The 14,240-nt window shown below is 38.7% G+C and overlaps 1 protein-coding gene across 1 annotated transcript; it reads right to left on the reverse strand.

Annotated features, from left to right (window-relative positions):
• Positions 1-377: 377 nt before the first annotated feature.
• Positions 378-13,991, reverse strand: FKBP7 (FKBP prolyl isomerase 7). Its single transcript, XM_063428672.1, has 4 exons — positions 13,628-13,991; positions 9,351-9,502; positions 1,922-2,049; positions 378-743 (listed from the first exon to the last, which is right to left on the reverse strand). Exons 1-4 carry the CDS (start codon positions 13,840-13,842, stop codon positions 582-584), a joined length of 657 nt encoding a protein of 218 aa, XP_063284742.1. The 5' UTR covers positions 13,843-13,991; the 3' UTR covers positions 378-581.
• Between the last annotated feature and the right edge of the window lie 249 nt (positions 13,992-14,240).

Below are 14,240 nucleotides of genomic sequence, written 5' to 3' on the forward strand. Positions count from 1 at the left end.
ATGCACAGACGATTGTTAATTTTGTGTCATATTTTCAGTTTTTATTATTATTTTTTTATGAATTATTCAATTGTGTATTAGTAATTAAACTCGTTTTTATAGACTGGCATTTCCATTAAATAGTTTTATTGACAGCTATTGATTTATGTTATTTCTTTCAAAACTAACCACAATAGATATTTTAAATATATTGCCGGTGCTTCTCCTCCACAATGCTTCTCTAGGAGAAGCATTTGATTGGATGAGAAGTTAGCAGGCATGAAGACAAGATGGGATATTGTTTTATCATCAAAAATGAATTTATTAGGTTTTTCACAGCGAGACAAAAAATATAAAATGATCACAGATTTTTCTTCTTTTCTAAATCCTGAAATTACTGACATAAAAAAAAGAATGTGTAGAAACACCAACGTAAACTGTACGTATTGTTGACACGGTGTATTATTTACATATAACTTTTATATGTCCAGTTTATATGTGCAGTTCAGTGTTATTAGTTATGGGCTTAAAGAAAGTTGTTAAAAGTAATTGTGATAAGTAAAACAAAAACAATACTTAAGCAACACACAAAAAATAATTTACTATAATTCATCATGTTTGTAGACATTATATTCTCTCGTAGAAATGAAGCCATTGCCATCATGATCATTTTTCTCAAATATATCCGTTAAAATGAGTCCGTGCACAGACGGGTCCCGTTTTTTGCCATCCTTCCTAAATTCTTCGGATAAATAATGACTTATCTGCGGAGATGAGAAAAATGCTTTTAATTCCAGAAAATAAAAATTTATATCAAATGATGTTTTTTTCAATTTAGAAAAGAACTTTGCAACTTGTCCGTATTTTTTTTATTTTATTTTTATGTTAAGAGCACAAGATAGTTACACATGCCATGCAGTTGTACATGTCTATGTATTATATCGGCCCTTTATATGTCAAGTATTAATAAGATATGGAAGAGCTGGTGTGAGAATAATAAAGACACTTAGCAGGTCTTGTGGCACTCGATGCTAATGAATATTTTCCAAAGCAATATAACATGTCTCTACTTAATGAACACGTTGGATGAAGTGACAAGCGCACGGCAGACAACAGGTAACTTGTCACACCTTTAGCAAACTGTTTGATGATCTACACTGGAGGTGATCCAGGGCACTCCTGGCACCATAACAACTACAGATCTCTGTGATGGTCATGGTGCTTGGAATGTACCTTTAAAAAGTAAAAACAATAAACTAAAAATATATGTGATAGGCACATTTCTTCAAATCTCTTTGCTGTGCAGATTTTGCTATGAGCTATCACCGAACCAGGAAGTGACTGATGCTTCTGTGAAACTGCGGAGCCTTTTTTTAACACAAGCAGTGCTCTAGAATTCTGCAAGGTTTCTGGTATTTAGACTTTAATTATTAGCTTTCTGTAAAAGGCAAAAAGCTATGTTATAATTCCCAGAGACCTAATTTGACAGTACATTCGAAGCTAAAAAGGAAACATAGGGTCTATGGATCAAAACGAATTAGTACTAATTATAATTAATAAAAGGAGATAAGAAGAAATAAAACCCAGAATAAAATGTACGAGTGCGTGTTTGCTATCCGTTCAATTACTGAAAAGATTAGGAAAGTATTGGATCATATATCATAAACCATCAATCTTATTAAAAATACAGTTTTGACCAAATATTGATCAGGCACTCTACACATTTATACCTCATGATAATTTACAAACCTACTTATTTAGTCTTGTGAAAACTCAAGAAAATTCTAAGTTATCAACAGCTATAAACTGTAAGCTGCCTATTCTACTCCAAATTTTTAGAACTACATTTCCCATGGTCCTCAGCCATGCATTTCAAAACATGCAGTCTAGTCTATAATAACTGGAGAACCTGTGGCACCTTAAAACAAACATGGCACCTTACCTCATCTTTGGATAGCTGCTTGTCATTGTCAAGATCGATTTGCAGAAATGCCTCCATGCTACGTGGTCCCCGGCTTATTCCTAACAACTCAATCTCAAAAATCAACGTGGAATTAGGTGGAATGTTATCTAATGAAAAGAGAAGAAACAGATTACAACAGGGTAACCCTGACACTTGGAGGTTTTCATACGTATACAAAAATATCCAACCATGCAGCATATGTTTATTCTGTAGGGCAATAAATAACACATGACCTTTATGTCTTTCAGTTTAACACTGGAGCTATATTTTTTATTTCAGATAAACAAAAAAGTAGCATTGTTCAACTGTTTGAACTATTCAACTGACCAGATACTCGATCTTCAAAAACAATGGGGTTCTATTCACTTGGTTCCTCAAAGTTAACTCTCCAAGTTATAATTATTGGGAAACTACTTGAGTGCATTTATTTGATAAACATAGTTACATCTTTTTAGGAAATTATAAAGTCTGCACCCCGTCCCATGCTCAAAATGAAAAAATATGGAGCCCTGTTAAAGGGAACGCTATAGTCAACAGAACCACTACAGCTTAATGTGGTGGTTCTGGTGTTTATAGCCTGTCCCTGCAGGTTTTTCAATGTAAACACTGCCTTTTCAGAGACACACACCTCTAGTTGCAGTCACTCAGATGCCACTAGAGGGGTTTTCGAGTCAGGTGTGCAGCACTAGGGATTAGCGTCTCTACACTTTGCATGGAGGCACCGAACATTCCCCATAGAGATGCATTGATTCAATGCATCTGTTTGAGGGGATGCTGATTGGCGCAGCACAGCATTTTGCCGTTCATGCAGTATAGCCTCCAAATGCTTTCTTATGGGAAAGCATTGGATTGGCTATCACCAAGATTGATGATCTTAGCCATGGAGGCGGAGCCAGCTGCAGTGAGACCAGCACAACTTGGTAGAAAAGATGAGTAAAATTACCTTCTCAAACAAATGAAAGGTTGATTGGGGACCTAAATAGTTAGTTTAGCACTATAGTGTTCCTTTAAATACAAGCTCAATGAAAAACCAATGGAGAGCTGCTGAATGTACAGGGAAACTCATTGGTACATCTACATAGAATGTGCCTAGTCAAGTTCAATGGAAAACATGCCCTTCTAAGATCAATTGAAAATGTATGGTGAGCTGCTGAGTTCTATTTAAAGTAACACTATAGGGTCAGGAACGCAAGCGTGTATTCCTGACCCTATAGTGTTAAACTAACTATTTAGCCCCCTTGCATACCTCTAAAGCTAGTATAATCTCACCTTATTTTCAGTGTCGCGTGGGACCGCCGGCACTGGCTTTGCCCCCAATCTGGCTCCTTGGCTGTCATCATAATTTCCCATAGGAAAGCATTGGATTGGCTGAGATCATCAATTCTGATCAACTCAGCCAAGGAGGTGGGCCGGAGGCAAAAGCTGCCGCTGCCCTGGAGCAATGTGCAGCGGTTCCCCAGGAAGCACCTCTAGTAGCCATCTGAGGAGTGACCACCGAGTGTGTGCCTAGGCTGTAATGTAAACACCGCCTTTCCTCTGAAAAGACTGCAGGAAATGATTATACTCACCAAAACAATTAAATTAAGCTTTAGTTGTTCCGGTGACTACAGAGTTAATTTAAGTTCAATGGAAAGTCTATACAGAAGTGCTGAGCACACTGGCAAGCTAAATAGAACATCTATGGAGAGCCGCTGAGTGCACTGTCAAGTTAAAAAGAAAATCTATCAACAGCAGCTGAGTGCACTGACAAGATAAATAGAATGATATAATCCACAAGTGTTAGTTAGTCATATCTTTGGCCTATTTTTTTTTTAATTTAGCAAATTAATTTATTATTTATAAAGCGCCAACATATTCTGTTTAAAAAAAAAAAAAAAATCAAATATATACAGAACTGAAAGTCAGCTGTATATTAAGTTCAGCTTTTTTCGTCTAAATTTGTAAATTCGTTTTCAGTTTTCAACTATTCAAACTTTTAAATAAATCTGTGGCATAAGGCCATGCGTTGAATAATTTAGTATTTTGGCACACTCACACAGTAACAGAATTTATGGAGGTGTTCTTTGACATGAGTATCGTAATGAGATACATTTATGACATCTTGGATTTATTTAAAAATTAAGATTTTATTTATGCTTCAACAATTTCTTGCTGATAGGCAAATACATTGCATTTTGATACATTTTATTACAAACAGGAAACACTTTAAATAAATTAAAATAAAGGAAACATACATTTCTGTCTGCGGGAGGAAATATATTACACATGCTATAACACACACTTACATTGACATGCATTTTCTCTGACAAGGTGGCATGCATTTTCTTTTGAAAGGAGGGCCAGTGATGTTTCCAACATGCAGCTATACTTTTGGCAGTACATTAAGGGCATTTACTGTGAATGCAGAAGGAAAGCGATGTAAAGCTGGTTTTAAGCAATAAATAAAAGAGGCAAGCACACAATATTTCTAGTGATGTCCCGAACGGTTCGCTGGCGAAGAGTTCCTGGCGAACATAGCGTGTTCGCGTTCGCCACGGATGGCGAACATATGCAATGTTGGTCCGCCCCCTATTCGTCATCATTGAGTAAACATTGACCCTGTACCTCACAGTCAGCAGACACATTCCAGCCAATCAGCAGCAGACCCTCCCTCCCAGACCCTCCCACCTCCTAGACAGCATACAATTTAGATTAATTCTGAAGCTGCATTCATTTTTTTTGTATTATTTTTTTTATTGTATTTTTTGTGTTTATTATACATTATCCTCCATAGCCAGTAACCTGTGTTTATTATACATTATCCCCCATAGCCAGTAACCTGTGTTTATTATACATTATCCCCCATAGCCAGTAACCTGTGTTTATTATACATTATCCCCCCATAGCCAGTAACCTGTGTTTATTATACATTATCCCCCCCATAGCCAGTAACCTGTGTTTATTATACATTATCCCCCACAACCAGTAACCTGTGTTTATTATACATTATCCCCCCACAACCAGTAACCTGTGTTTATTATACATTTCCCCCCCATAGCCAGTAACCTGTGTTTATTATACTTTACCCCCCATAGCCAGTAACCTGTGTTTATTATACATTATCCCCCATAGCCAGTAACCTGTGTTTATTATACATTATCCCCCATAGCCAGTAACCTGTGTTTATTAAACATTATCCCCCCATAGCCAGTAACCTGTGTTTATTATACATTATCCCCCCCATAGCCAGTAACCTGTGTTTATTATACATTATCCCCCATAGTCATTTATCATTGGACCTAGGCAGCATGATGTCTTAGGCCGGCCCAGAGAGTGAGTGAGTGAATAATATAATATATATGTTCAGAAACATATTAGTAATATATGTAAATCGGGTTCATGCAAAGAGGGTGAAAAGGTATTAAAGAAAAACACACTTATTGCATCAAATTTACAAAGCCAAACTTTTAAAAGCTTTCCTCATTTCTTTCTCGGGATGAGGAATATATCGGTTGTAGACTGAGGATTTCCATCTGCCCAATCTTTTAATAATATGCACTGGAGTGTCAGTGTTGAAGGAGACCGAAGCTGCCCCTATTCTAAATGAAAGAGCCGAGACATGGATACAACCCAATCTTAGGAGTAGTATTCTGATGTAGAAGATGAATTTAGCCGTAGTCAGAGTGATTCAGTGAGAGTAGTGGTGAAATGTGTGTGGCATGACTGTGTGGGTAAGTGTGGGTAAGTAAGAGTCAAGTATTTTAACTGGGCACTAGTTCTAGGTGGGATAAAGTGGTATAGCGGATGGATGAGTAGTTTGGTTCGTTTTAGAGGTTTGTAGAGAAAGTATATAGTGATCAGTGGCGTACTAAGGGGGGGGGGGCGGAGGGGGCGGTCCGCCCTGGGTGCCACCAAGGTGGGGGGTGCCATGACCCTGGGGTGGGGGCTGTGTGAACTGTGGCCGCACAGTGCCCTCCCCCATGTTAGTTAGGGTGCTCAAAGAGCAGCTGAACTGGCCGCACGGAAGGAAAGTAGGGGCGGGGCTAAGCATAACCGGGTGGCGGACCCAAATCGACAGCGGGGGGGGGGCTTAATATGGCCCTTACCCGTTGCTGTAACTGCTGCACATGGAGGTGCAGGCTGCAGCAAGAAGGAATCCCTGCCTCCCCACCTAATAGGCTCCAGGAGGACTCCAGTGAATCCACTCCTCCTCCAGCTCCTGTCTGTAAGTAATAGTGTGTGTGTGTGACTGTGTCTGTAAAACTGTCTTCCTGTAACTGTGTTTGTGTTTGAGGGTGGTACTAAGCCCAGGATCCGCCCCGGGTGCCAAATGCTCTAGGTACGCCCCGGATAGTGATCATGATTTTTAGCGATATCCAATATTTTTAAGGTGGTCCCAGTGCCACCACTCATATCTGGTGTCACAATAGCTTGCATTTAAAAAAAAACAAAACTTTTTTGACTGTAATATAATAGCAGTCAGTTTCCTTCACACGTGTGCATTTCAGGGCCTGCCAGGGCATGTCATACCAGTGCAACTCATATCTGGTGTAACAGTAGTGTACATTAAAAAAAAAACTAGAAATTTGACTGTGAAATAATAGCAGTCAGTTTCCTTCACACCTGTGCGTTTCAGGGCCTGCCAGGGCACAGTGTCACACCAGTGCAACTCATATCTGGTGTAACAGTAGTGTACATTTAAAAAAAAAAAAAATACAGGGGGCTTGTTGTCACCTTTCGGGGACCCTTGGTGTTGTACTTGGCCGGGTGGAGGAAGAGACCTTAAATGACATCAGTGAGGACAAGGAACGGGACATGGCTAGCTTGGTATCCAACCTTGTGCAAACGGGGAGTTTGGTCTGTCACTGTGAAGCGGGTGTAACCCTTACACTACCTGATCGATTCAACATCATACCTGATGTTTTAAAGCACGTTATTCCAGACAATTTAGGAATGTTAGGTGATTTATGCCCTTTATGGATTAAAACCAGACTCTGCATCAACTATGTAATTTTCCATGGGAGTTTTGCCATAGATCCCCCTCCAGCATGCCACAGTCCAGGTGTTAGTCCCCTTGAAACAACTTTTCCATCACTATTGTGGCCAGAAAGAGTCACTGTGGGTTTTAAAATTCGCCTGCCTATTGAAGTCTATGGCGGTTCGCCGGGTTCGCCCGTTCACGAACATTTGCGGAAGTTCGCGATCGGAAAATTTTATGTTCACGACATCACTAAATATCACCTGTTAGAAGTTATTTGTAAGGGTTGACAAGCCTTTAGAAAATGCCCTGTTATGACTCGGCAGTATTTAAAAAATTAAATAAAAAAATAAATAAAGAATAGATTGACCCAACAAGTTAGTCTTGGAGAAAAGACATCAGAATTGACACATTTTCCAATGTTAGTAGAAGAAAATAAAACTCGGGGTTATGGCTTAAACAGTGTAGGTGAAACAGTTTATTAGTTCACAGACAGCTATAGAAACGTACATGCAGAGGTGTGTTCTATTATGTGACTCTTGGAATTTCATGATAAGTCTATAGAGGATGCATGAAAATATTAAATTCAAGTAAGAGATACTGCTTAGAGATTTGTATACAAATCTTTCTAGACAACCTACTAGTGATATGCAAAATAGCATATCATGGAAATAAGTCAAAGTGGTGCGGTCACCTGAAAATTTGTATTTCATAAGATATCATCGTTAATTAATTTCACTGAACTTCCAACTCAGCCAAGAGATATACTGAGACAAAGTAGGGGCTACTTTGTGTCAGTATTTTTCCTCTGTCTGACACTTATAAAAATTGGGTGGAGCTACTGCTGTCTAGAAGTGTAAATCCTCCCATCTGTCACCAGTGATGGCTGCAGGGAGTTGGCTTTATCTATGGAAGATCCCACAGACTCGCAAGATCCTTCACAGACCTCAATGCTGTACTGTCGCACATTTGCGAGAGTACTGCACTGACGTTGGCTTCTGGCGATAAAGAGGACCTGCAAGGAACAGGTTCAGGTAAGTAGGACTTAACTTTGCCTTTCCCTACCTATCCACCCCAGCCACTGGACTCAAAACGGCAAACCTTACTGTCTAGAGCAGGCTTCCCCAAACTCCGGCCCTACAGATGTTGCTGAACTATAACTCCCATGATTCCCAGCCTATCTATTTCATTTATATAATCATAAGCATGGTAGTTCAGCAACATCTGGAGGGCCGGAGTTTGGGGAAGCCTGGTGTAGAGTCTTTGCAATTTCTGTCCCTAGACGGTCACATTGCCGCTTTAATTTCACAAACTGTTTGTTTGTCTATTGTCTTGTGACGTCGCTTCGTAATGTCAAACCATGTGGGAGTGCACTATTTGAAATTGTAAATATAAATGTAAATATGAACTGTGTGTTGCACCCTTACTGTCAAAAACCACGATAATCAACAAATCGTACTTCAGTTAACACACAGCCGATACAAATGTGCACAATAAATATAATATGCATAAAATAATATGTTCAACAAACATATTACTGTGTTTTTAAAGACGTTGCAATCCAATGTTCTAAATTACTGTAATTTGTGAACATTTGCTTAGTTATGAAATTTACTGACAACCCGTTACTTCATTAGTAAATTGTTATAATAATAAAGAGCTAAACGCACAAACACTAGTAATTATTTCCTAATGTAAATTTTTTTGCACTTTATTGATATCATATTATTCTATATCTTCCACTGTATTAAGATTAAAATTTTTGAATTGAGTCTGTATTCAATCTGTATCTGTATTTAAGCAGGGATTTTAACTATAACCTAAATTAGCACTACAAGCACCATAACCACTGCCAACGCCCCCACACTTGCTAAACGTTCAACTTTCTGCCTAGGATATGTTAGGTCACTTCCACCATTAAGATCATGTAGCTCATACTAGAAATATTAGCATTTCTGCCATGTGGGGGCCAGCTCAGCTGGGTCAGCTGATCACCATCAGCCAATGAGTTAAACCCTGCAATGCTGGTCTTAGCTGACAGCTGCAGGCTCTCATAGATATACTAGTGGGAACCTGGGGTGGGGGGCACCACTGGACTCCTGGTACCACAATCACCACAGTGGTTATAGTGGTTGGAGTGTTACTTTAACTAAATGTATTTGTGTATGGTACATGTTGAAAAAATTTACCAGTTCCATTCTATAGAAATTCAATCCATTCATTTATTCTCCCAGCATTGATGCCACAATTAAAGTGTTTTTGACCACTGCGGTTTGCTTTTTATCAGTTTTTGACAAGCATTTCACATTTTTACCTGTTTAGTTAATTCTAGTTTAGTCAGTACATACTGGGTATATATTTCCACAGTTTTACTGTAGCAGTTTCCTGTTTTTTTTCTCCTCTGTCCTTTACTAGCAGTAGCAGATTATTAAGATAAAAATGTTGAATTACCGTAGCCTTTTTCTCCGTAAGCCAATGAAGGAGGAATGACGACTTTTCTTTTTTCCCCTCGGCACATATCCAGCAATGCTATGTCAAGTCCTTTGATCACTTGTCCAACTCCAACAACAAACCATTTTGGGTGTCCATCTTTTTCTGAACGACTAGATAGAAAAACACCATAAATTGGTCAAAATGTCACTCCATACGCTAGGTGCAATGTTTATGTTAAGTTACTGTTCGCTATACTGCATGTCTGTGTTTTTTTTAAAATTAATTTTAGTTTGTTTTAATTTAGTAAAAATTATTTAGTCCTCCATTCCTGCTCCTTTGTCCAAATTTGCAATGTTTCTTTTTTCTTTTTTGCTCTGGAAGTACAGCTGTACGTGAAGCCATGATATGGTTTTGTGGGGGCTGTAACTCAGCTGTTCTAATTCCCAGAATCCCTTGCTGGGGTGAAATAGCGCTGCTTTTGAGATGAGCTCAAAACGACTTAACTTCAGTGTGTCTACCATTCAGAAAATAAGTACCATTCAGAAAATAAGTGGATATTAAAGGAACACTATAGTCACCTAAATTACCTTAGCTAAATAAAGCAGTTTTAGTGTATAGATCATTCCCCTGCAATTTCACTGCTCAATTCACTGTCATTTAGGAGTTAAATCACTTTGTTTCTGTTTATGCAGCCCTAGCCACACCTCCGATGGCTATGGTTGACAAAGCCTGCATGAAAAAAAAACTAATTTCACTTTCAAACAGATGTAATTTACCTTAAATAATTGTTTCTCAATCTCTAAATTTAACTTTAATCACATACAGGAGGCACTTGCAGGGTCTAACAAGCTATTAACATAGCAGGGGATAAGAAAATCTTAATTAAACAGAACTTGCAATAAAGAAAGCCTAAATAGGGCTCTCTTTACAGGAAGTGTTTATGGAAGGCTGTGCAAGTCACATGCAGGGAGGTGTGACTAGAGTTCATAAACAAAGGGATTTAACTCCTAAATGGCAGAGGATTGAGCAGTGAGGCTGCAGGGACATGTTCTATACACCAAAACTGCTCCATTAAGCTAAAGTTGTTCAGGTGACTATAGTGTCCCTTTAAGTTTACCTTCATATAAACAGATGCAATCAATAAACTGTTCTAGCAAAATCATCAGCAAAAACAAGCTTACCTGAAGTGCTCTTCCTTTACATACAGCCAGGTGGCCTACCATAAAATTTTGCTAATGGCATCCCCAAAATCCTAGATTATGTGTGAAACTTATGTGTGATTTAAAGTGTAACTGTTACTTTTGACGTGGCAGGTTCTCATTCCGTCACCCACCTAAATTATTATTATTAGTATTTATATAGCGCCAATATATTCTGTTCAATCACTTGGGCCTAAGGATGAATATGTGTTGTCTTCTTCATAGAAGCTTATATAGTAACCATTTGTCAGAGCTGAATGTAAATCCCTTATAGCTCCAGGGAGGGTAACGAATAAGTGCACATATTCACTGAGCGTACACTAGGTTTGGTCAGGTTACATTGAATTCATGCAAGCCCAGGCTTGCAATGGCTGGCCCTTTTACATTGCTGTGTGCATATTGAAACAGTATTGCCTGAATTTAATGCCTAAATCAGATCTTTTGAGTGACCTCTGAACTTGTGTATCACATCGCACAAACAAATCTTTTAAGTATTTCAGTCTGGCTGTTTTAATATTTAAATAATGAAAAGTTATTTGCAAAACAACTGCAGCCTAACTTTAATATTTTCACTCTTACAGTTACTGTATTAGATTTTAAATAAACAACATAGTGTTAGAAATACAAAGTTGTATTCCTAACACTACAGTGTCCTCTGGTCCCTGTCCCCCCTTCCTCATGCCCCTCCCCCACTGTTGCACATAAAGGGTTAAAGGGACACTTTAGTCACCAAAACAACTTTAACTTTGGTGTATAGCAGGTTTTGGTGTATAGATCATGCCTCTGAAGTCTCACCGGTCAATTCACTGCCATTTAGGAGTTAAATCACTTTTGTTTCTGTTTATGCAGCCCTAGCCACACCTCCCCTGGCTGTGACTCACACAGTCTGCATTAAAACAAAAATGTTTTCGTTTTCAATCTGATGTAACTTACTCTAAATGTTTGTATCTCCTGCTCTAGAAATTTAACTTTAATTACATACAGTAGGCTTCTGCAGGGCCTAGCAAACTATTAACAGAATTTGAGATAAGAAATTCAAAATTAAATAGAATTTGCAATAAAGGAAGTGTAAACATTAGATGACTCTTTACTGGAAGTGTTTAGGAAAGCTGTGTAAGTCACATGCAAGGAGGTGTGATTTAACTCTTGCAGGGGCATGATCTATACACCAAAACTGCTTCATTACGTAAAAGTTGTTTTGGTGACTATAGTGTCCCTTTAAAGATATCGTTAGATCATTGTTATAGATTTTTACATATGTACTTGGCTTTTGGTGCTCCATCATAGATGTGTTCAAGAAGTCCATGACAACCTAATGTTAGACCCTTTACTCACCCGATTCGAGCGCTGATCTCCCTTGGAGCTGAATTGCTGCTCCATCTCCTCCAACGTCATCTGATGGGGGGACCTAATGTGCATGCGCAGCGGGTGCGTTAGGCCCACCCCATAGGAAAGCATTGTCTTAATGCATTCCTATGGGGATTTTACTGATGCAGGATGTCCTCATGCAGAGAGTGAGGACATTCAGTGTCATTTAGGCGATCTAGAGTCCAGTAATGTCCCGGAAGCGCCTCTCGTGGCTGTCTTAGTCTTTATCAAAAACTGCAATGTTTTACATTGCAGGATTAAGTGTGACAGGGACACTGCACCCAGACCAATTCAGTTAGATGATGTGGTCTGGGTGCCTATGGTGTCCCTTTAAGTCTGCAATGTAAAACAGTGTAGTTTTGTTGAAACTACGTTTTCATTGCAGGGTTAAAACACCTCTAGTGGTTGATTTTCCGACAGCTACTGGACGAGCTTCCTCTACAATGACAACGAGTGAGCAGCTCACAGGAAAGCACTTGACTGGTTGAGCGCAGGGCACTTGCCTGACAAGCACATCACGTCCTCAATGCCCCTCTTTTAAGAGCATTAGATTGGACCATTACTGAGAGAGCGATGCCTGCTAAATGCGGAGTGGGCAGCAGAGCCGAGGGAGTTTCTGTGCTGGAGAAAAGGTAAGTAAATCTTTTTTCTTCTTTTTTTTTTAAAACTATTTTTATTTATTGCTGTTGGGCGGGAGGCTCTAATCTAAGTAGTGCACTATAGAGCTGGGAATACACATTTGTATTGTCATAGTGTTCTTTTATTTTACCAAACACAATGCAAACATTCTAAAGGACAATCAACATGTAATGGACCGTATACCTATATTGCCTTAATGGTACCTTTTATGGGAATTTTAATTACTAGATCCTTAATACAACTAATATAGAACAAAACACACTGGATAAGAATAATATAAATCTATTCAACCAGGAAGGATGCATTTAGCATTGTCCTGGGATATAGATGCCATCACAACACCACTCAATATGTATGCATTTCAACAAGACTAAAAAAATAAAAATAAACGTGAAAGGAAGAGGGAATCCAACCTGCAACGCTGACGTTTGGACAGGTATTGATAATGAACCTGAACACTAACACAATGAGCAAATAGACAGGCACAACACGTTACAATAATGTCTGCATACAACATTAATTGCCATCTAAATATCCCTTATAAATACTAGTTTAACAAAAATAGTAATAAAATAACACGTTTCAGCTACAGCTACTAGTTGTATACAGTCAGAGACAGACAGACACAATTTGTTTGTTTTCTTTAAATACATAGCAATCCAACTCAAACTCATGCACAAATACCAGGTACTTAAAGGTGACAGAAAGGACAAAGTGGCCTAACATTAGGTTGTCCTGGGCTTCTTGCACACATCTATGATGGAGCACCCAAAGCCAAGTCCATATCTATAAATCTATAAAGAAAACAACTAAAAAATGTCTCTTCTGGTTTGTGGCTTATTATTTTAAAAGGAAGACCCCCCTAACTGTTCTTTATTCTACAAAAGATGAGAATACCAAATGTCGCCTATTAAAAAAAACAAAAAAACTTTAGTATATATTACAGGTGAAGGTTGTGAAACTTTGTAATGTCACTGATTTCAATACTTTGTAGCATTGAATTGATTACAGTATTACTTGTATTATAATACAAACAACGACACAACACTACAAACACATCACAAATTATTCGTTTTAATAATCACTTACCTGCAAAAGAATTTGGACATATTATGCGCCAGGAACCCATCATAATGTGCATTCACCAGGTCCCCCCTCCTGCTCTTTTGCTCACATTCACTTGGAACATAGACCACTTCGATTTTAACGTCTTCTTGTGTGTCTTTAGTTTCTTGACCCTGAATGTGACAGTTTAGAAGAATAAAAGCATGCACAAATAACATCAATTTGCAGCAGAGATGCATTGTTGCTGAGTGGCTAGCTGAAGGACTACAGAAGAATCCCAGCAAGCTTTGATCCTGGGAATGCACTCACTATACACGTGGCAGTCTTGAAATAAATGCAGATGGGGGGGAATAAAACACTCAGAGCAAATAGTTTTGTCTTCCCAGAAGAAAGCAGGATCAGCCTTAATGTGAGCAAAATGGAACATTGCCCTTGATTGGCTGTCTCAATAATAGAGCCCTGCCTTTCTCCTAAAATACTTCTTCCTGGCCACAAAAAAACCCCAGAGAGAAACAGCTGGATTGCAGAGACATGAGCAGTTCTGGAATCAAGTTTCAAAGCTTATAGGAAGTTTTTTCCCCCCAGGTGTCAGGCAGCTATTGACAATGTTAACCCTTGGTGTGTGGGTCTGCTGCAC

This window comes from Pelobates fuscus, chromosome 8 (assembly GCF_036172605.1).
Source record: "Pelobates fuscus isolate aPelFus1 chromosome 8, aPelFus1.pri, whole genome shotgun sequence".
NCBI classification, from domain to species: domain Eukaryota; kingdom Metazoa; phylum Chordata; class Amphibia; order Anura; family Pelobatidae; genus Pelobates; species Pelobates fuscus.